Here is a 21,347-nt window from a genome sequence, read left to right as displayed (position 1 = left end):
CAATTTTTACACCATATTCATGCAGCCAATCTACACCTTGTGTCAAAAAAAAGTATGAAACCCACATGCGGTATGATGCAGTAGTAATGTGGTTTTTTACAGGAGGTGTAGATTGGGTGCAGGAATATGGTGTAAAAATTTCAGCACCAAATCTGCATCTCTTGGCAAAAAAACACAGATGTCTGCCAGGACAGGTAGGTCTGTGAACCTCAGTTTACTGAGTTCCCCTGAGGTTAAGTTACCTCTCTTCACAGGTGGAAAACCGTTTGAACCTCCGGCTGGGACTGTAAATAATCTGAGTGACATCACCGCTGATCGTGCGGCTCATTTATTCTCTGTCTGAACCTCACAGCAATTGGTTATGTAATATGATCATGTGCTGTGACTTCAGATATGTAGCAGAGCTGGAATCATCGTGGAACCTCGTGTGGAATACGACGGAACTGCAGGGGTGTTTTTGGGGTTAATAAATTTGTGAAATGGGTGTTTTTTTGTATTTTATTTCAAATGAAGAATCTTTTTGAGGTGTTTGTGTTTATTTACTTTCACTTACAGATTAGTAATGGGGGGGGTCTGATAGACCCTCCACATCACTAATCTATGGCTTAGTGGCACCTGTGGGTAGGTATTAATGCCTTATTACCCCGCTTGACATTGCACAAAAGCAATTGGGAAGAACTCCATAAAGCGCAAGGATTGTCGCATCTAATAGATGCGACAATCCTGGGTGACTGCAGGCTGCTATATTTAGGCTGGAGGTGGCACAGTAAGCATTGACCTCCCCACCCTGAGAATACCAGCCCCCAGCTGTCAGATTTTATCATTGCTGCGTATCAAAATTGGGGTGACCGCACACTATTTTTTAAAATAATTTATTTAAATAGTTAAAAAGTCACATACGTTTCCTCTTATTTTGATACACAGCCAAGATAAATGCACGGCAGGTTGCTGCAGCCTATATCCATGGGCTTTATCTGTGCTTGGTATGTATCATAATACAAGGGACCATCCACCAAATATTGTATTAATTTTTACTGTATTTATTTACTTAATCGTATGGACGTATACTTTACCATCATATTAAAATAAACACCAGTCGATAGACAATGATTGAAAAATATCAAAAGGATAAAAATCAAAGTCGAATATCAAGATTTTCTATATACGCAATAGCATTTTCATTTAAAGTATAGAAATCATTCTTGTCACTATGGTAGGATCTCAGAGGGCACTCCTCAACAATGTGCTGGATAGTTTGACGATCTGCTCCACAGTCACAGGTCGGAGAATCAAATTTTCTCCACTTATACATCTGCACAGACGCTAAAGTTTGTTCTGATACGATTTAGAGTAACCCATGTTTTCCTTGGTAGATTGAAGCCTGGTGGAGGGTTTTGTAAGTTAAGGAACAATTGGGGATCACCGTATTTTTACTGTATGACACTGACTTTCAGACAGCACCTGTGATTGGTTGCAGTCATAAACTGACACACAGGCTGGGGAGTGTATCTTACTGCAACACAGACACCAAGATGGTCAGTGGACAGAGAAAGCAGTGCATATGGCTGAGCAATAATGAGTGGCTCAGAAAATGAAGGAGAGGCCGCAGGAGCAGTGTACAGCCGCGCCTGAGCCTCGGTAAATATGAAGCATATGCTTCATTCTTATTTACTTTATTTTTCTTTAATTATTTTACTTTCCCAGTGCCGGATCCAGATCATCACCCGAATGCCTTTGAGACCACGTGGATCTGAACTTTTACAGTCTGGGTCCGCCCATCACTAATCTAGACATGTTAGACCAGGGTTCCCCAACTCCAGTCCTCAAGGCCCACCAACGGTGCATGTTTTCAGGATTTCCTTAGCATTGCACAGATGTTGGAATCATCACCAGTGCAAATGATTAGACTGTCACCTTTGCAATACTAAGGAAATCTCGAAAATGTGCAGTGTTGGTGGGCCTTGAGGACTGGAGTTGGGGAACTCTGTGTTAGACAATACACCTTATGCCATATGCAGGCTGGTATATTCTATGACAATATATTGTGGGAAAACTCAAAATCTTAACCACCATTCTTGATAAAAATAGATCCGAAACTAGACTAAATTTATTACATTGGTATAGATTGAGTGACAACTTAAGCCCATGTGGCAAAACATATTAGACAGTCTTCTTTATGACATTTCTTGGCCTGCATACATTATTTCAACATTTTACTACAATAATTAAGTACCTTTCAAGGGTTTTGCTGGCGCTTCATGTTTTTTTACAGGAGGCTCTGCAAAAAGTATTGGAGATTTAATAATGCTATTATAAAATAGATTAAACAGGCGGAAACTACACCAACTATTTACTGTGGTGCAGATATTGGGAAAAAATGTGTATGTGTTCCTAAAAACACTATGTATGTATCAATGTTTTATGATAATACTTAGGTACCTTTTTTGGGTTCTGCTGGTTTCTCCTCTTTCTTCTTGGATTCTACTGGTTTTTCATGTTTTTTCACTGGAAGCTCTGCAAAAGTAGTGGAGATGTATTAATACTCTTCTAAAATCAGACAGGATTAAACTACAGAAGAGAAGTAGAAAAAGCACCACATATATTTTAGTGGTGATTTTTATGTGATAAATATGTCACATGTATCTAGACATGTTAGACAATCTACCTTACCCCATGTGCTGGCTGGCATATTGTATAACAACATTTTTTTAGAAACCTGAAATACTTAGGTACCTTTCTTACGTTCTGCTGGCTCTTCCTGTTTTATTTTTGGTTCTTTGGGCTCTTCATGTTTTTTCTCTGTAGGCTCTACAAAGTTATTGGAAATTTTTATTGGAGCCGTTATAAAGTTATATAGAAAAAAACAAGATCAGAAACAAGAAAATTATATCAAATTTATTACAGTAGTACATATTGTGTGATAAATTTGGCACATATGTCAAGACATGTTAGATAGTCTTCTTTAGCCCATCTCTTGGCTTGTATACACTAGTTCAACATTTTGCTACAATACTTAAGTACCTTTTATCGATTTTGCTGTCTCTTCATGTTTTTTCACAGGCAGCTCTGAAAAATGTATTGGAGATGTATTAATACTATCATAAAATAGATCAAACAGGCAGAAACTACACCAAAAATGTACTGTGGTGAAGTTTTTGTGATAAATTTAGCATTGAGTCCTGAATATTTTAGACACTATACACCACCTTTTAGTGTACATCAATATTTTGTACCAGTTCTTAGGTACCTTTTTTGGGTTCTACTGGTTCTTCATGTTTTTTCACTGGAGGCTCTACAAAAGGAGTTCAGATGTATTAATACTGTTCTAAAGTTACACAAGATAAAACTACAGAAGACAAGTAGAAAAAGAACCAAATATATTTTGGTGGTGATTTTTTCTTTGATAAATATATCACATGAGGCTTGAGATGTTAGACCTTACCCCATGAGTTGGCTGACATATTTTATAACAATATTTTGTAGAAAAACTCAAAATCTTAAGCACCTTTCTTAGGTTTTGCTGGCTCCTCCTGTTTTCTTTTGGGTTCTTTGGGCTCTTCATGTTTTATCACTGGAAGCTCTACAAAGGTTTTGGACATTTTTATTGGAGCCGGTGTAAAGTTAGACAGGATAAAACAAAATCAGAAAGGAAGAAAATATAGCAAAATTATTACAGTGGTACAGATTGTGTGATAAACGTTTCACATACAGGTGTATCTCCATAAATTAGAATATCACCAAAATGTTAATTTATTTCAGTAATTCAATACAAAAAGTGAAACACATATATTATATAGAGTCATTACACACAGAGGGATCTATTTAAAGTGTTTATTTTTGTTAATGTTGATGATTTTGGTAAACAGCCAATAAAAACCCAAAAGTCATTAACTCAGAAAAATAGAATACTACATAAGACTAATTGATAAAATTATTTTAAACCCAGAAATGTTGTCCTACTTAAAAGTCTGTACAGTAAATGCACTCAATACTTGGTTGGAGCTCCAGTTGCATGAATTATTTCATCAATGCGGCAGAGCATGGAGGTGATTATCATGTGGCACTGCTGAGGTGTTATGGAAGCCCAGGTTGCTTTTATAGAAACCTTCAGCTTGTCTGCATTGTTTGGTCTGGTGTTTCTCATTTTCCTCTTGACAATACCCCATAGATTTTCTATGGGGCTTAGGTCAGGTGAGTTTGCTGGCCAATCAAGCACAGTGATACTGTGGTTATTAAACCAGGTATTGGTACTTTTGGCAGTGTGGACAGGTGCCAAGTCCTGCTGGAAATTAAATTTCCATCTGCAAAATGCTTGTCAGCAGAGGGAAGCATGAAGTGCTCTAACATTTCCTGGTGGATGGTTACGCTTATTTTGGTCTTGACAAAACACAGTGGATGCACACCAGCAGATGACATGGCTCCCCAAACCATCACTGATTGTGGAAACTTAACACTAGACATCAAGCAGCTAGGATTGTGGCCTCTCCACTCTTCCTCTAGACTCTGGGACCTTGATTTCCAAATTAAATGCAAAATTTACTTTCATCTGAAAACAACACCTTGGACTACTGAGCAACAGTCCAGTTATTTTTGTCTTTCGCCCAGGTAAGACGCTTCTGGCATTGTCTATTGGTCATGAGTGGCTTGACAGAAGGAATGTGACAGTTGTAGACCATGTCCTGGATACGTCTATGTGTAGTAGGTCTTGAAGCATTGACTCCAGGAGCAGTCTACTCTTTGTGAATCTCCCCCAAATTGTTGAATGGCCTTTTCTTAACAATCCGATCAAGGCTGCAGTTATCCCAGTTGCTCGTGCATCTTTTCCTAAAACACTTTTTCCTTCCATTCAACTTTCTATTAATATGCTTGGATACAGCACTCTGTGAACATCCAGCTTCTTTAGTAAGGACCTGTCATGGCTTACCCTCCTTGTGGAGTGTGTCTCTGACTGTCTTCTGGACATCTGTCAAGTCAGCAGTCTTCCCCATGATTGTGTAACCTACTCAACTAAACTAAGGGACCATTTTAAATGCTTGGGAAGCCTTTGCATGTGTTTTATGGTAATTATTCTAATTTTCTTAGATAATGACTTTTGGGTTTTCATTGGCTGTAAACCATAATCATCAACATTAACAGAAATAAATACATGAAATATATCACTCTGTGTGTAATGATTCTATAAAATATATGTGTTTCCCTTTTTTGTATTGAATTACTGAAATAAATGATTTTTGATGATATTCTAATTTATTGAGATGCACCTGTATGTCTAGACATGTTAGACAGTCTTCTTTATGCCATCTATTGGACTGCATACACTACTTCAACATTTTCCTACAATACTTAGGTACCTTTCATGGGTTTTGCTGCCTCTTCATGTTTTTTCACAGGAGGCTCTGCAAAAAGTATTGAAGATTTATTAATGCTATCATAAATTAGATCAAACAGGCAAAAACTACACCAAAACTGTACAGTGGTGAAGGTTTTGTTATAAATTTAGCATAGTTTCTAAATATTTTAGACACTATATACAGCTTTTTGGTACACATCAATATTTTGTGTCAATACTAGGGTACCTTTTTTGGGTTCTGCTGGCTTCTCCTCTTTCTTCTTTGATTCTACTGGTTCTTCGTGTTTTTTCACTGGAGACTCTGCAAAAGTAGTGATGTATTAATACTTTTCTAAAGTTAAACAGGATAAAACTATAGAACACAAGTAGAAAAAGCACCAAATATTGTGTGGTGGTGATTTTTTGTGATAAATATGTCTCATATGGCTATATTTGTTAGATAATTTACCGTACGCCATGTTTTGGCTGGTATATTCTTTAACAATATTTTAACTTAAAAATTTAGGCAGAAACTACAAGAAAAATTTACTGTGGATCAGATTATGTGATAAATTTAACAAGTTCTTAAACATGTCAGACCCTTTCACCACCTCTTAGTGTACAGTAATATTTAGTGATAATAATTAGATACCTGTTTGGGGTTTTGATGGCTTTTCCTCTTTCTTCTTTGAGTCTACTGGTTCTTCATGTTTTTTCACTTCAGGCTCTGCTAAAGTAGTTGAGATGTTTTAATACTATTCTAAAGTTATACAGGAAAACTACAGCAGGCAGGTAGAAAATACACCAAATATATTTTGAGGGGGATTTTTGTGTAATAAATATGTCACATATGGCTGGCTTGACATGTTAGACAATCTAACTTATGCCAGCTCCTGGCTTGCATACTGTACACCAATATTTTGTGATAATATTTAGGTATCTTTCTTAGTTTCTCTTGTCTACTCATGTTTGTTTTTGGGTTCCTTTGGCTCCTCATGTATTTTTATGGCATACGCTGAAACGTTTTTGAAGATATATTATAGCGATGTTTACTGTACATTAGACAATATAAAACTAGGTCAGACAGATAGAAACTAATCATATTTATTACGGTACAGCAGATTGTGTGATAAATTGGTCACAAATGGCTAGAATTATTAGTTAATCTTCCTTACACCATTTTTTGACTTTTATAATCAACACCACTAATGTGCTCCTATACTTAGATACCTTTCTTGGGTTCAGCTAGCTCCTCTCGTTTCTTCTTGGGTTCTGCAAGCTCTGCATGTTTTATTATTGGAGGTTCTGCAAAAGAAATGGAGATTTATTAATACAATCCTAAAGTTAGACAGGATTAAACTACACTTTACTGATGCATATTAAACCAAATATATATTACTGGTGCAGAATGTGTGATAAATATGGTAAACATAGCTAGATATGTTAGATAACCTATATTTCACCATCTTTTGGCAAGCATATTTTACACCAATATTTTGTGTCAAATTGGAAAACTTAGTTACTTTTCTTGGGTTCTGCTGGCTCCTCCTGTTTCTTCTTGGGTTCTACTGGCTCTTCCTGTTTTTTCACTAGAGGCTCTGCGAAGAGATCGGAAATTTAATAATACTGTTTTAAAGTTAGACAGGACTAAACTTCAGCAGACTGATACACCGTGTGCAAAATTATTAGGCAAGTTGTATTTTAGAGGGGTTTTTTTTATTATTGATCAACAACTATGTTCTCAATCAACCTAAAAGACTCATAAATGTCAAAGCTTAATATTTTTAAAAGTTGGAGTGGTTTTCTTTTAGATTTGGCTATCTTAGGAGGATAGCTGTTTGTGCAGGTAACTATTACTGTGCCGAATTATTAGGCAACTTAATAAAAAACAAATATATTTCCATATTACTTGTTTATTTTCACCAGGTAAACCAATATAACTGCACAAAATTTAGAAATAAACATTTCTGACATGCAAAAACAAAACCCAAAAACATTAGTAACCAATATAGCCACCTTTCTTTATGATGACACTCAACAGCCTACCATCCATACATTCTGTCAGTTGCTTGATCTGTTTACGATCAACATTGTGTGCAGCAGCCACCACAGCCTACCAGACACTGTGTACTGTTTTCCCTCCCTGTAGATCTCACATTGTATGAGGGACCACAGGTTCTCTATGGGGTTCAGATCAGGTGAACAAGTGAGCCATGTCATTATTTTTTCATTTTTTAGACCTTTATTGGCCAGCCACGCTGTGGAGTAGTTGGATGCATGTGATGGAGCATTGTCCTGCATGAAAATCATGTTTTTCTTGAACGATAGCGACTTCTTTCTGTACCACTGCTTAAAGAAGTTGTCTTCAGGATCTGGCAGTTGGTTTGGGAGTTGAACTTCACTCCATCCTCAACCCAAAAAGGTCCCACAAGTTCATCTTTGATGATACCAGCCCATACCAGTATTCCACCTTCCTCTTGCTGGTATCTGAGTCGGAGTGGAGCTCTCTGCCCTTTAGTGATCCAGCCTCTGGCCCATATATCTGGCTCATCAATAGTCAGTCTCAGTTCATCAGTTCATAAAACCTTTGAAAAATCAGTCTTAAGATATTTCTTGGCCCAGTCTTGACATTTTATCTCATGTTTCTTGTTCAAAGGTGGTCATTTTTCAGCCTTTCTTACCTTGGCCATGCCCCTGAGTATGGCACACCTTGTGCTTTTTGATACTCTAGTAACGTTGCAGCTCTGAAATATGGCCAAACTGGTGGCAAATGGCATCTTGGCAGCTTCATGCTTGATGTTCCTCAATTCATAGGCAGTTATTTTGCGCCTTTTTTGCCCAACTTGCTTCTTGCGACCCTGTTGGCTATTTGCCATGAAACGCTTGATTGTTTTGTGATCATGCTTCAAAAGTTTCACAATTTCAAGACTGTTGCATCCCTCTGCAAGACATTTCACAATTTTGGACTTTTCAGAGCCCGTCAAATCTCTCTTCTGACCCATTTTGCCAAAGAAAAGGAAGTTGCCTAATAATTAAGCACACCTTATATAGGGTGTTGATATCATTACACCACACCCCTCTTTATTACAGAGATACACATCACCTGATTTACATAATTGGTAGTTGGCTCTCAAGCCTATACAGCTTGCTGTAGGACAACATGTATAAAAAGTATCATGTGACCAAAATACTCATTTGCCTAATAATTCTGCACACAGTGTAGATATATTAGATAATCTATCTTTCACCATCTTTTTGAAAACATATTTTACACCAATATTTTTTGGCAAATTGGAAAGCTCAGTTACCTTTCTTGGGTTTTGCTGGCTCCTCCTGTTTCTTCTTGGGTTCTATCGGCTCTTCATGCTTCTTCAGTAGAGCCTCTGTGAAGAGATCAGATATTTAATAATACTGTGTTAAAGTTAAGCAGGACTAAACTTCTGCAGACTGATAGAAAATACACCGAATTTTTTACTGTGTTGCAGATTGTGTGATAATTTTAGTGCATGTGATTGAACATTTTAGACATTTTTATTTACATTATTGTTTATTTAGCATTCCCTACGTAACTATTTTGTGCCAATGCTTTCGTACCTTTCTTAGGTTCTGTTGGCCTTTCCTCTTTCTTCTTGAGTTCTAAGGGTTCTACAAGCTTTTTCACTGTAGTCTCTTCAAAAGTATTGGAGATATATTAATAATATTTTTAAGTTAGACACAAATAAAATGCATCAAATTAATTTTAGTGGTGCACTTTCTGTGATAAAAATAGCATATGTGGCTAAACATGTTAGACTATCTACCTTATGCCATCTCTTTGCTTTCATACACTAAAACAAATCCCGCAAACAGAAACTACATCAAATTTATTTCAGTGGTGTAAAAAGGATAATAAATTTGATACTTGTTCCTTGACATGCTAGACACTGTTCCTTACACCACCTCTTAGCTAGTATACTCTATATAAATATTTTGCTTTACTACTTACGTACCTTTCTTCAGTTTGGTTGACTTATCCTCTTTCTTCTTTGATTCTGCTGGTTCTTCATGCTTTTTCACCTGTGGCTCTGAAAACATATTGGAGATTAAGTAACACTGTCCTCTTGTTGTTCAGGACAAAACCAAAGCATAAACTACTTCAAATTAATTTCAGCGGTGCACTTTGTATGATAACTTTGGTACTTGTGGCTTCATATGCTACATCAATACCCTACATCAATATTATGCACCAAGATTGACAATAACTACCTTTCCTAAGTTCTGCTGCCTTCTTATCTTTCTTTTTGGGTTCAGCAGGTTCTTCATGTTTTTTCACTGGAGGCTCTGCAAAATTATGGAAATTTTTTTAATGCTATCATAAAAGAAGATCAGACAGGCAGAAGCTGCACCAAGTTTTTCATGTCCTCAAGATTGTGTGATGAACTCAGCTGATGTTGCTAAATATATTAGTTTTTTTACACAACATTTTAGTGAACATTTTGCAAATCATGATTTTGAGCCAATAATTAGATACCTTTCTTGGCTTCTGCTGTCTTTGCTTCTTTCTTCTTGGGTTCTAGAGGTTCTTCATGCTTTTTCACTAGAGGTTCTGTAAATGTATTTGAGATTAACCAACTCTGCCCTAAGGTTTGTCAGGATAAAACGAAAGTTTAAACTACTTTAAATTAATTTTAGTGGTGCAAACTGTATAATTTTGGTACTTGAAGCTCAATATGCCCAGATTTCTTCTTTACAGCACTTCTTAGCTAGCATACCCTACATTAATATTCTGAACAAAGATTTACAGTAGGTACCTTTCCTAGGTTCTGCTGGCTTCTCATCTTTCTTCTTGGGTTCTGTTGACTCTTCATGCTTCTTCACTGGAGGCTCTGCAAGAGTTATAGGAGATTTATTAATATTTTCAGAAATTAGATCAGAGAGGAAGAAACCACCACATTTTTACTGTGTTCAGATTTTGACATAAATGTAGCACATATTGCTAAACAATGTTAGATACTTTTCTTTACACCATCTCTTAGTGAACATGTTCTATATTCTGATCTTGTGCCAATTCTTAGCTACCTTTTTTGGGTTCTGCTGGCTTTTCTTCTTTCTTCTTGGAAGCTACTGGTTCTTGATGCTTTTTCAGTGGAGGCTCTGCAAAGATAGTTGAAATGTACAATGTTCTAAAGTTAGACAGGTAGAAATTACATTGAATATATATTTTGGTGGTGCTTTTCATGTGATACATATTGCACATGTTGTTTTATATGTTAGAGAATATGGTTTATGCTATCTCTTGGGTTGCTTATCCAGTGTTCCCCAACTCCAGTCCTCAAGAGCCACCAAACAGTGTGTGTTTTCAGAATTTCTTTGTATAGCGCAGGTGATAATTTAATCACATGCACAGGGGATGATTCTAACCCATTTTAAATGCTAAGGAAACCCTAAAAACACGCACTGCTGATGGCTCTTGAGGACTGAAGTTTGGAAACACTGCCCTACACAAAAATGTTTGGCAACACTTTAACCCTGCTGTTCTGTTCGCATTTGCTATACACTTGTACTGTTCCCGGGTCAATATGACACGACCTATTAATTCTTGATTTTTAGCTACTCTAATTGTTTTATTTGAATACTTTTTTCATTGAAATACTGTATGTGAACATGGTTGATCACAAACAAATGAAAAATTTAAATTCAAACTTAATTATTTATTTTTTTCCATAAAAAGGTTACACAGGCTTTTTGCAATTATCTTCGATTGTTGACATTCTGCACACAAATAATAAAGAAGCTTTACATTACTATTACTAAAACATGAAATTTAACTTTTTGAAAACAAATTTTATAAATCAACAAATGAAAAATCATAAAAACTTCAATCTTTTTATAAAGAAAAAAGAATAAACTGAACATGTTCATGCGTTTATACACTGAACACAATAATAAGACACATGTCCTTTACACAGATATTTTGAACATCCAGCACATGTCAGATTAGTCTTATTGTCACAGGAAGATGGACAGAAGCTACATCTCTTCCTTTTTTTGCTGGTAGCTGTGCTGGTGGAGGCCGTGGATGTGGAGTCTCTTCCTTGAGCATGCTGGACATTTTTTACAATGGCTGTTGCTCCATCACTTCTGGGGGTCACTTTTCTGCTCTCAATATATGGCCTCACCAGGGATTTTCCCAATTCCTCAAGAAATAATCTTCTTTTATGCAGCTTATTCCGGTTCCAATCGGGGTCGATTTCTCTCCATAAGACAAATGCATTGTATGCAGAAACGTCCAGTATGTTATAAAATAAAATCATTGGCCACGGATTGGTTTTGCGTTTGCATGTATAATAATCCAGTATAAGAAAGCGGCAGCTCACTCCATCAATTGCACAACGTTTTTTTATTCTGCGGTTGCAGACATATGCAGGAGCAGTGGGGAGTGAGGGGAGTGCGGGGGGCTCTGCAGTGCCCGACTCTGCTTCTGTTTGTATGTATATGTTGATATTGCTTGGTCTAAAGTATCAACTGCTCCCTTTGTGGCATTATAATCCAAAATAATGTCAGGCTTTCTGTCTTCCCTATCACTTACGGCATTGTCATGGTGCATTGTGCTCATTAGAATTACCTGTTTGGGTTTTTTTGGAACATAAGAAACAACAGTTGTATTTCCAGAAAAATAAAAAGTAGAACTGTACACCTCTCTCTTGCTAAGGATACCTTGCGGTAGTTCAGGTTTGTTTTTTCTCATAGTACCCAGCATGGTAAGTTGTGTTTTCTTCAACATCTGGCCTAGTTGATAGGATGTAAAAAAGTTGTCACATGTGACATTTTGTCCTTTTAGTCCATGAGTCAAATCTAGAACAACACGCATACCCTGATTTTTTTCAGGTCTTTCATCAGGGGTTTTTCCTGTATACACTTGAACATTTAGAGCATATGAACTTTTGCTGTCCCAAAGTTTGCAGATCTTGATGCCATATTTTGCTGGCTTACTTGGTATATATTGTCTGAATGGGCACCTACCTCGGAATGCCACCAGTTGCTCATCAACAGTTACATTTTCACCACTGTTATACAATTTTGGTAGAATCTCTACCCATTGATTCCAAACATTTCTAATAGGGGCTAGTTTATCTTAAGCTCTTCTTTCCATTCTATCTGTTTTAGAATCAAACCGCAGTACTCTAGAAATAATCAGAGACCTGTAGAACAGTATAAAATGCTATCGGGTCATATTGACCCGAACAGTACAAGTGTAACAATCAGCGTGTAGCAAAAAGTAAACAAAAAAAAAAACAAAAACAAAAAAAAAATGTAGAGCTCCACAAATGAGGAGAAGTCAAGGAACCACTAGTTTCAAATCCTCATTAAAAAAAATCTGCAGGGTCTCAAAAATCATTTCGGGTCATATTGACCCGAACAGTACAGCAGGGTTAAAGAGTAATAGTCATTTCAATTTTTATTTTATAAATCAATAGTACACATGAAAATGAGAAACTCTATAATACATCTTATTAGACAAGTTTGCTTTTTCTCTGCCAGAATTGATCAGTCGTTACCAAAATTCTCAGTTTTGAGGTAAAATCTGTATTCGGTGAAGACTTTCCCATTACTAGATAGGAGGTGACAGTTGTAACTGATGAGATTTTTATGATTACGGGAGGAGCTAGAGTGAGAGGGAGGAGATATAGACTGAAGGAGAAGCTACAGTAAGAGCTCCACCCCTCGTCCTTCTTCTACCTACAAGGAATCTCATCAGTAATCTCGGAATTATGAATTTTGATATTGACTGATCAATTCTGGCAGAGAAAGAAGCAAATTTGTCTAATAAGATATATTACAAAGTTGCTTATTTTCCTGTGTACTATTAATTCATGAAATTAAAACTAAAATGATGGTTACACTTTAAGTACCTTTTTTAGTTTCTCTTGGCTTCTCCTGTTCCTTTTTGGGTTCCTTTGGCTCTTCGTGTTTTTTCACTGGAGACTCTGTAAAGTTAATGGATATATTGGATATACCGTATTTTTCACTTTATAAGACGCACCTGATTATAAGACGCACCCCCAAATTTGGTGAAGGAATAGAGATTTTTTTAATAAATGGGGTACGTCTTATAATGCCAGTGTCCGTCTAACAAATCATATAGGGTATATGTCCCTTATAGCCCCCCATCCTAAAATTAGCCCGCTTAATCTGAATATGGCCACCTTATATTGAATATAGCCCCCTTGTGCTGGCACACATCCCCCAGTGATGCCACATGTCCCCTATTGCTGGCACACATCCCCTATGGCTGGCACACATCCTCTATGGCTGGCCCACGGCCCTTATGGCTAACACATGGCCCCCTGTGGGTGGCGCACAGCCTCCAGTGATGCCACATGTCCCCTATTGCTGGCACATGGCCCCTATTGCTGGCACACAGCCCCTATGGCTGGCACACGGCCCCTATGGCTGGCACACAGCCCCCAGTGATGCCACATGTCCCCTATGGCTGGCACACATCCTCTATGGCTGGCACACGGCCACTATGGCTGGCACATGGCCCCTATGGCTGGCACACGGCTCCTATGGCTGGCACACAGCCCCCTGTGGCTGACACATGGCCCCCAGTGATGCCACATGTTCCCTATGGCTAGCACACGTCCTCTATGGCTGGCACACGGCCCCTTATTGTTGGCACATGGCCCCTATGGCTGGCACATGGCCCCTATGGCTGGCACATGGCCCCCTGTGGCTGGCACATGGCCCACTGTGGCTGGCACACAGCCCACTGTGGCTGGCACACATCACCCTGTGTTAGATATCGCCCCCATGCTGCTGCTTTTAGTAAAATAAACTATTTCCTTACCTTCTCCAGCACTGTCTTGTGTCTCCCTCCGTGTGGTTGAGCTCCTCCTGTCTCCTGCACTTCCTACTTCCTGGTTCTCGGTGAGGTCATGTGATCGGCACAGCAGAGAGATATCTCTGCATGCCTGATCACAGCAGCAGGAGGGAGACCGGGGAGACATGCAGGAGGAGGTAAGGAACGAGTTTTTTATTTTACTATGGGCAGCAGCATGGGGGCCATATCTAACAGAGGGGGGGCATGTGCGATCAAATGGGAGCACGGCTGATATAATATGCGCCGCTCCCCCAGCCTATCGCCGCGGTGCGGTTTCAGCACCACGGTGATAGACAGTGGCTGTGCATATTATATAAGTGGGAGCAGGAGATCTCCAGCTGTAGCCTTCCCCAGCTCACCAGCCTCTACCAGCCTCCCTCAGCCTCCAGCACCACTCCAGAGCGGCCCCCACCTCCCCTGGACCCTGCAGTATATAATCCGTATATTCAGATTATAAGACGCACCCCCTACTTTCCCCCATAATTTGGGGGAACAAAAGTGCGTCTTACAAAGTGAAAAATGCGGTATATTATTACTGTGCTAAAGTTAGAATGGCTAAAGCTACAGTTGATCAAAAAGACAGAAACTACACCAAATTTATTACACTGATGCAGATTGTGCAATAAATTCAGCACAAATGGCTAGATTTTGAAGACAATACTCCATACACAATATATCATCTTGCATACCCTAAATCAATATTTTGTACCTATAGGTACATACCATTCTTCGGTTTGGCTGGCTCCTCCTGTTTCTTCTTGGGTTGTGCAGGTTCAGCATATTTTTTCATTGGTGCTTTATTAATGCTGTACTAAAGTTGGACAGGGCTAACCTACAGCAGTCATATAGATACTACATCATATATGGCACATCTGGCTATAAATGTTAAAGGAAGCATATTAAATCCTCTATGCCCTGAAAACTAGCAGCATTCACATTTGCATGCCTAAATTCACTTCCTAACCAGCCCTGTATGTTATTCACTTAAATAAATGTTTTAAAAAACATTTATAAGTTCTGCCTTCCCTATGCAAATTAGGGTCTTAACTAGTCAACTGGGCATTTGTTCCCCAGACTCGTTGGCCCTCTTTCCAAGTTATCATGCCCCTGTGGGCATGATAACAACAAGCCAGTACATCACCAGCTCCTGGAAATATTGTGCATGCATTCGCCTCTTTTCAGCATTGTTACTGGGCCTCTGAAGATGGGTGTACACATCCCAGCTTCAGAGAGGCACACTGCGCATGATCAGAAGTGCAAACACTGTTTTTCTAATCATTCACAGTGTGCCTTTCTGAAGCCGGGATGCAGACACCTGCCTTCAGAGCCTCAATATGAGTGAAAAAAACACTCACATGAGTGAGATATTGAGTAGCTGGCAATGATGCCAGCTCATAAAATTCATGTTATCATGCCCGCAGGGATATGATAGCATGGAGAGAGGGACGACTAGTCTGGGAAACTTACGCCCAATTGACTAGGCCACGGCCTAATTAGCATAGGAAAAGCAAAGCTTGAAAATCTATTTTAAACATTCAGTTAAGTAAATAACATTATACAGGGCTATTAGGGAGGGAATTTAGTCATACACTTCTACAGTTTTAATGCTGCTGAGTTAGAGGGCATAAGGGACTTTACAGATTCCTTTTACATAATCTACCTCCCCCACTATGAGTATTTAAAAGCCTGCAATGACATGGTATGGCTGCAGAGTTTTGCGATATGCTCGGCAAGCCCTTTAGTAGTGTCATAAATCTTGAATAGACAATCAGCAACTATACCAAATTTGTTACTGTAGTGCAAATCATGTGATTAATTTAGCACAATTAACTAGAAGTTTTTCTTTACATTATTGTTTAACTAGCTTACTCTTCATAATTATTTTGTGCCAATAGTTTGGTACCTTTCTTGGGTTCTGACAGCTTTTTCTCTTTCTCCTTGGGCTCTGCTGGTTCTTCATGCTTTTTCATTGGAGGTTCTGGAAAGATTTTGAAGATTTATTAATATTGTTTTAAAGTTAGACAGGATTAGATAGCAGACAAGTAGAAAAAGCACTAAAATTATTTTGGAGGTGCACATTGTGTGGTAAATATGGCTCATGTAGGTAGACGTGTTAGACTATCTACCTTATGCCATCTCTTGACTTGCATACTCTAAAAGAAATCCCACAAACAGAAACTACATAAAATTTATATCAGTGGAATAAAAAGGTAATAATGTGATACCGTGTTAGCCAGAAATCTCTGAAAGCTTGCTAATATAAATTTTCTGGTTGGGCTATAAAGAAGGGAATTTTGTTTACTTACCGTAAATTCCTTTTCTTCTAGCTCCAATTGGGAGACCCAGACAATTGGGGTGTATAGGCTATGCCTCCGGAGGCCGCACAAAGTATTACACTAAAAGTGTAAAGCCCCTCCCCTTCTGCCTATACACCCCCCGTGCTCCCACGGGCTCCTCAGTTTTGGTGCAAAAGCTAGAAGGAGGAAAAAAATTATAAACTGGTTTAAAGTAAATTCAATCCGAAGGAATATCGGAGAACTGAAACCATTCAACATGAACAACATGTGTACACAAAAAAACAGGGGCGGGTGCTGGGTCTCCCAATTGGAGCTAGAAGAAAAGGAATTTACGGTAAGTAAACAAAATTCCCTTCTTCTTTGTCGCTCCATTGGGAGACCCAGACAATTGGGACGTCCAAAAGCAGTCCCTGGGTGGGTAAATAATACCTCATAATAGAGCCGTAACGGCTCCGTCCTACAGGTGGGCAACCGCCGCCTGAAGGACTCGCCTACCTAGGCTGGCATCCGCCGAAGCATAGGTATGCACCTGATAGTGTTTCGTGAAAGTGTGCAGGCTCGACCAGGTAGCTGCCTGACACACCTGCTGAGTCGTAGCCTGGTGCCGCAAGGCCCAGGACGCTCCCACGGCCCTGGTAGAATGGGCCTTCAGCCCTGAGGGAACCGGAAGCCCCGAGGAACGATAAGCTTCTAGAATTGGTTCCTTGATCCACCGAGCAAGGGTTGATTTGGAAGCTTGTGTCCCTTTACGCTGGCCAGCGACAAGGACAAAGAGTGCATCCGAGCGGCGCAGGGGCGCCGTACGAGAAATGTAGAATCTGAGTGCTCTCACCAGATCTAACAAGTGCAAATCCTTTTCACATTGGTGAACTGGATGAGGACAAAAAGAGGGTAAGGAGATATCCTGATTGAGATGAAAGGGGGATACCACCTTAGGGAGAAATTCCGGAACCGGACGCAGGACCACCTTGTCCTGGTGAAACACCAGGAAAGGGGCTTTGCATGACAACGCTGCTAGCTCAGACACTCTCCGAAGTGAAGTGACTGCAACTAGGAAAACCACTTTCTGCGAAAGGCGTGCGAGAGAAATATCCCTCATCGGCTCGAACGGTGGTTTCTGAAGAACCATCAGCACCCTGTCCAGATCCCAGGGTTCCAACGGACGTTTGTAAGGAGGGACGATGTGACAAACCCCCTGCAGGAACGTGCGTACCTGTGGAAGTCTGGTCAGGCGCTTCTGAAAAAACACAGAGAGCGCAGAGACTTGTCCCTTAAGGGAGCCGAGCGACAAACCCTTTTCCAATCCGGATTGAAGAAAGGACAGAAAAGTGGGCAAGGCAAATGGCCAGGGAGAAAAACCCTGAGCAGAGCACCACGACAGGAATATTTTCCACGTCCTGTGGTAGATCTTGGCGGACGTTGGTTTCCTAGCCTGTCTCATAGTGGCAATGACCTCTTGAGATAATCCTGAAGACGCTAAGATCCAGGACTCAATGGCCACACAGTCAGGTTGAGGGCCGCAGAATTCAGATGGAAAAACGGCCCTTGAGACAGCAAGTCTGGTCGGTCTGGTAGTGCCCACGGTTGGCCGACCGTGAGATGCCACAGATCCGGGTACCACGACCTCCTCGGCCAGTCTGGAGCGACGAGGATGGCGCGGCGGCAGTCGGCCCTGATCTTGCGTAACACTCTGGGCAACAGTGCCAGAGGAGGAAACACATAAGGGAGTTGAAACTGCGACCAATCCTGAACTAAGGTGTCTGCCGCCAGAGCTCTGTGATCGTGAGATCGTGCCATGAATGCCGTGACCTTGTTGTTGTGCCGGGACGCCATTAGGTCGACGTCCGGCATCCCCCAGCGGCAACAGATCTCCTGAAACACGTCCGGGTGCAGGGACCATTCCCCTGCGTCCATGCCCTGGCGACTGAGAAAGTCTGCTTCCCAGTTTTCCACGCCCGGGATGTGAACTGCGGAGATGGTGGAGGCCGTGGCTTCCACCCACATCAAAATCCGCCGGACTTCCTGGAAGGCTTGCCGACTGCGTGTTCTGCCTTGGTGGTTGATGTAAGCCACCGCTGTGGAGTTGTCCGACTGAATTCGGATCTGCTTGCCTTCCAGCCACTGCTGGAACGCTTTTAGGGCAAGATACACTGCCCTGATCTCCAGAACATTGATCTGAAGTGAGGACTCTTGCTGAGTCCACGTACCCTGAGCCCTGTGGTGGAGAAAAACTGCTCCCCACCCTGACAGACTCGCGTCCGTCGTGACCACCGCCCAGGATGGGGGTAGGAAGGATTTCCCCTTCGATAATGAAGTGGGAAGAAGCCACCACCGAAGGGAAGCTTTGGTTGCCTGAGAGAGGGAGACGTTCCTGTCGAGGGACGTCGGCTTCCTGTCCCATTTGCGTAGGATGTCCCATTGAAGAGGACGCAGGTGAAACTGCGCGAAAGGGACTGCCTCCATTGCTGCCACCATCTTCCCCAGGAAGTGCATGAGGCGCCTCAAGGGGTGTGACTGACCCTGAAGGAGAGATTGCACCCCCGTCTGTAGTGAACGCTGCTTGTTCAGCGGAAGCTTCACTATCGCTGAGAGGGTATGAAACTCCATGCCAAGATATGTCAGCGATTGGGCCGGTGTCAGATTTGACTTTGGAAAATTGATGATCCACCCGAAACTCTGGAGAGTCTCCAGAGTAGCGGTGAGGCTGTGCTGGCATGCCTCTTGAGAGGGAGCCTTGACCAGCAGATCGTCTAAGTAAGGGATCACCGAGTGACCCTGAGAGTGGAGGACCGCCACTACTGCAGCTATGACCTTGGTGAAAACCCGTGGGGCTGTCGCCAGGCCGAACGCCAGTGCCACGAACTGAAGGTGTTCGTCTCCTATGGCGAAGCGCAGGAAGCGCTGATGCTCTGGAGCAATCGGTACGTGGAGATAAGCATCTTTGATATCGATCGATGCAAGGAAATCTCCTTGGGACATTGAGGCGATGACGGAGCGGAGGGATTCCATCCGGAACCGCCTGGTCTTTACGTGTTTGTTGAGCAGTTTTAGGTCCAGGACAGGACGGAAAGACCCGTCCTTCTTTGGAACCACAAACAGGTTGGAGTAAAAACCGTGACCCTGTTGCTGAAGAGGAACGGGGACCACCACTCCTTCTGCCTTCAGAGTGCCCAGCGCCTGCCGAAGAGCATCGGCTCGCTCGGGAGGCGGAGATGTTCTGAAAAATCGAGTCGGAGGACGAGAGCTGAACTCTATCCTGTAACCGTGAGACAGGATGTCTCTCACCCAACGGTCTTTTACCTGTGGCAGCCAAATGTCGGAAAAGCGGGAGAGCCTGCCACCGACCGAGGATGCGGTGTGAGGAGGCCGTAAGTCATGAGGAAGCCGCCTTGGTAGCGGCACCTCCAGCGGTCTTTTTAGGGCGTGACTTAGACCGCCATGGATCGGAGTTCCTCTGATCCTTCTGAGGCCTTTTGTACGAGGAGAATTGGGACCTGCCCGCACCCCGAAAGGACCAAAACCTCGACTGTCCCCTCCTCTGTTGGGGTAATTTTGGTTTGGCCTGGGGTAAGGATGTTTCCTTTCCCTTGGATTGTTTGATGATCTCATCCAGTCTCTCACCAAACAAACGGTCGCCAGAAAATGGCAAACCGGTTAAGGACTTTTTGGAAGCCGAATCTGCCTTCCATTCCCGTAGCCACAAGGCCCTGCGTATTGCCACCGAATTGTCGGCTGCAACCGCCGTACGGCTCGCAGAGTCCAGGACAGCATTAATAGCGTAGGACGCAAATGCCGACGTTTGAGAAGTTATGGACGCCACTTGCGGCGCAGACGTACGTGTGAGTGCGTCAATTTGCGCTTGACCCGCTGAGATAGCTTGGAGTGCCCATACAGCTGCGAATGCTGGAGCAAAAGACGCGCCGATAGCCTCATAGATGGATTTCAACCAGAGCTCCATCTGTCTGTCAGTGGCATCCTTGAGCGAAGCCCCATCTTCAACTGCAACTAAGGATCTAGCCGCCAGTCTGGAGATTGGAGGATCCACCTTGGGACACTGAGTCCAGCCCTTGACCACGTCAGGGGGGAAGGGATAACGTGTATCCTTAAGGCGCTTGGAAAAACGCTTATCTGGACAAACTCGGTGTTTCTGGACTGCCTCTCTGAAATCGGAGTGATCTAGAAACATACTCGTTGTACGCTTGGGGAACCTGAAACGGAATTTCTCCTGCTGAGAGGCTGACTCCTCCGCTGGAGGAGCCGAGGGAGAAATATCCAGCATTTGATGTATGGACGCTATAAGATCATTCACTATGGCGTCACCATCAGGAGTATCAAGGTTCAGAGCGGCCTCAGGATCAGAATCCTGATCAGCTACCTCCGCTTCATCATACAGAGAGTCATCCCTCTGAGACCCTGAACAATGTGATGAGGTCGAGGGGATTTCCCAGCGAGCACGCTTAGGCGGTCTGGGACTGCGGTCCATGTTAGAGACCTCACCCTGGGATCTATGAGACACCCCGGGGGAACATTGTTGTTCCAACTGAGGGGAACCAGGGGGCAGTGATTCCACAGTGCCCATGGTCTGAGATACCGGTCTGGACTGCAAAGCTTCTAGAATCTTAGCCATAGTCTCAGAAAGTCTGTCAGTAAAAACTGCAAACTCCGTCCCTGTCACCTGGACAGTGTTAGCTGGTTGTTCCCCCTGGGCCCCCCTTAGCAGAGGCTCCGGCTGAGTAAGTGCCACAGGGGCCGAGCAGTGCACACAATGAGGGTCAGTGGAACCTGCCGGTAGCGAGGTTGTACATGCGGCGCAGGCAGCATAGTAAGCCTGTGTTTTGGCACCCCTGCTTCTTGTGGG

General features: G+C 41.9%; 1 protein-coding gene across 50 annotated transcripts in view; it reads right to left on the bottom strand.

The window, feature by feature from the left end:
* TRDN (triadin) overlaps positions 1-21,347 on the bottom strand; it is a 1,152,170-nt gene that overhangs the window by 228,978 nt on the left and 901,845 nt on the right. For 41 of the 50 annotated variants that reach the window (XM_075339946.1, XM_075339974.1, XM_075339964.1 and 38 more), the window contains 20 exons: positions 16,096-16,170; positions 13,222-13,296; positions 10,388-10,462; positions 10,120-10,194; positions 9,840-9,914; positions 9,575-9,649; positions 9,319-9,393; positions 8,924-8,998; positions 8,638-8,712; positions 6,853-6,927; positions 6,560-6,634; positions 5,982-6,059; positions 5,577-5,651; positions 5,352-5,396; positions 3,506-3,580; positions 3,248-3,292; positions 3,022-3,066; positions 2,734-2,808; positions 2,440-2,514; positions 2,234-2,278 (listed from right to left, as the gene is read on the bottom strand). In XM_075339946.1, the coding sequence (XP_075196061.1) occupies positions 2,234-2,278; positions 2,440-2,514; positions 2,734-2,808; positions 3,022-3,066; positions 3,248-3,292; positions 3,506-3,580; positions 5,352-5,396; positions 5,577-5,651; positions 5,982-6,059; positions 6,560-6,634; positions 6,853-6,927; positions 8,638-8,712; positions 8,924-8,998; positions 9,319-9,393; positions 9,575-9,649; positions 9,840-9,914; positions 10,120-10,194; positions 10,388-10,462; positions 13,222-13,296; positions 16,096-16,170 (1,383 nt within the window). The remainder of the gene's footprint in view (positions 1-2,233; positions 2,279-2,439; positions 2,515-2,733; positions 2,809-3,021; positions 3,067-3,247; positions 3,293-3,505; positions 3,581-5,351; positions 5,397-5,576; positions 5,652-5,981; positions 6,060-6,559; positions 6,635-6,852; positions 6,928-8,637; positions 8,713-8,923; positions 8,999-9,318; positions 9,394-9,574; positions 9,650-9,839; positions 9,915-10,119; positions 10,195-10,387; positions 10,463-13,221; positions 13,297-16,095; positions 16,171-21,347) is intronic. The other 9 variants (XM_075339981.1, XM_075339991.1, XM_075339948.1 and 6 more) reach the window with 8 other exon arrangements.

This window comes from Anomaloglossus baeobatrachus, chromosome 3 (genome assembly GCF_048569485.1).
Source record: "Anomaloglossus baeobatrachus isolate aAnoBae1 chromosome 3, aAnoBae1.hap1, whole genome shotgun sequence".
In the NCBI taxonomy this organism is placed as follows: domain Eukaryota; kingdom Metazoa; phylum Chordata; class Amphibia; order Anura; family Aromobatidae; genus Anomaloglossus; species Anomaloglossus baeobatrachus.
The sequence above is the reverse complement of the archived record's forward strand: the minus strand, read 5'-3'. Positions and strand labels throughout refer to the sequence as shown.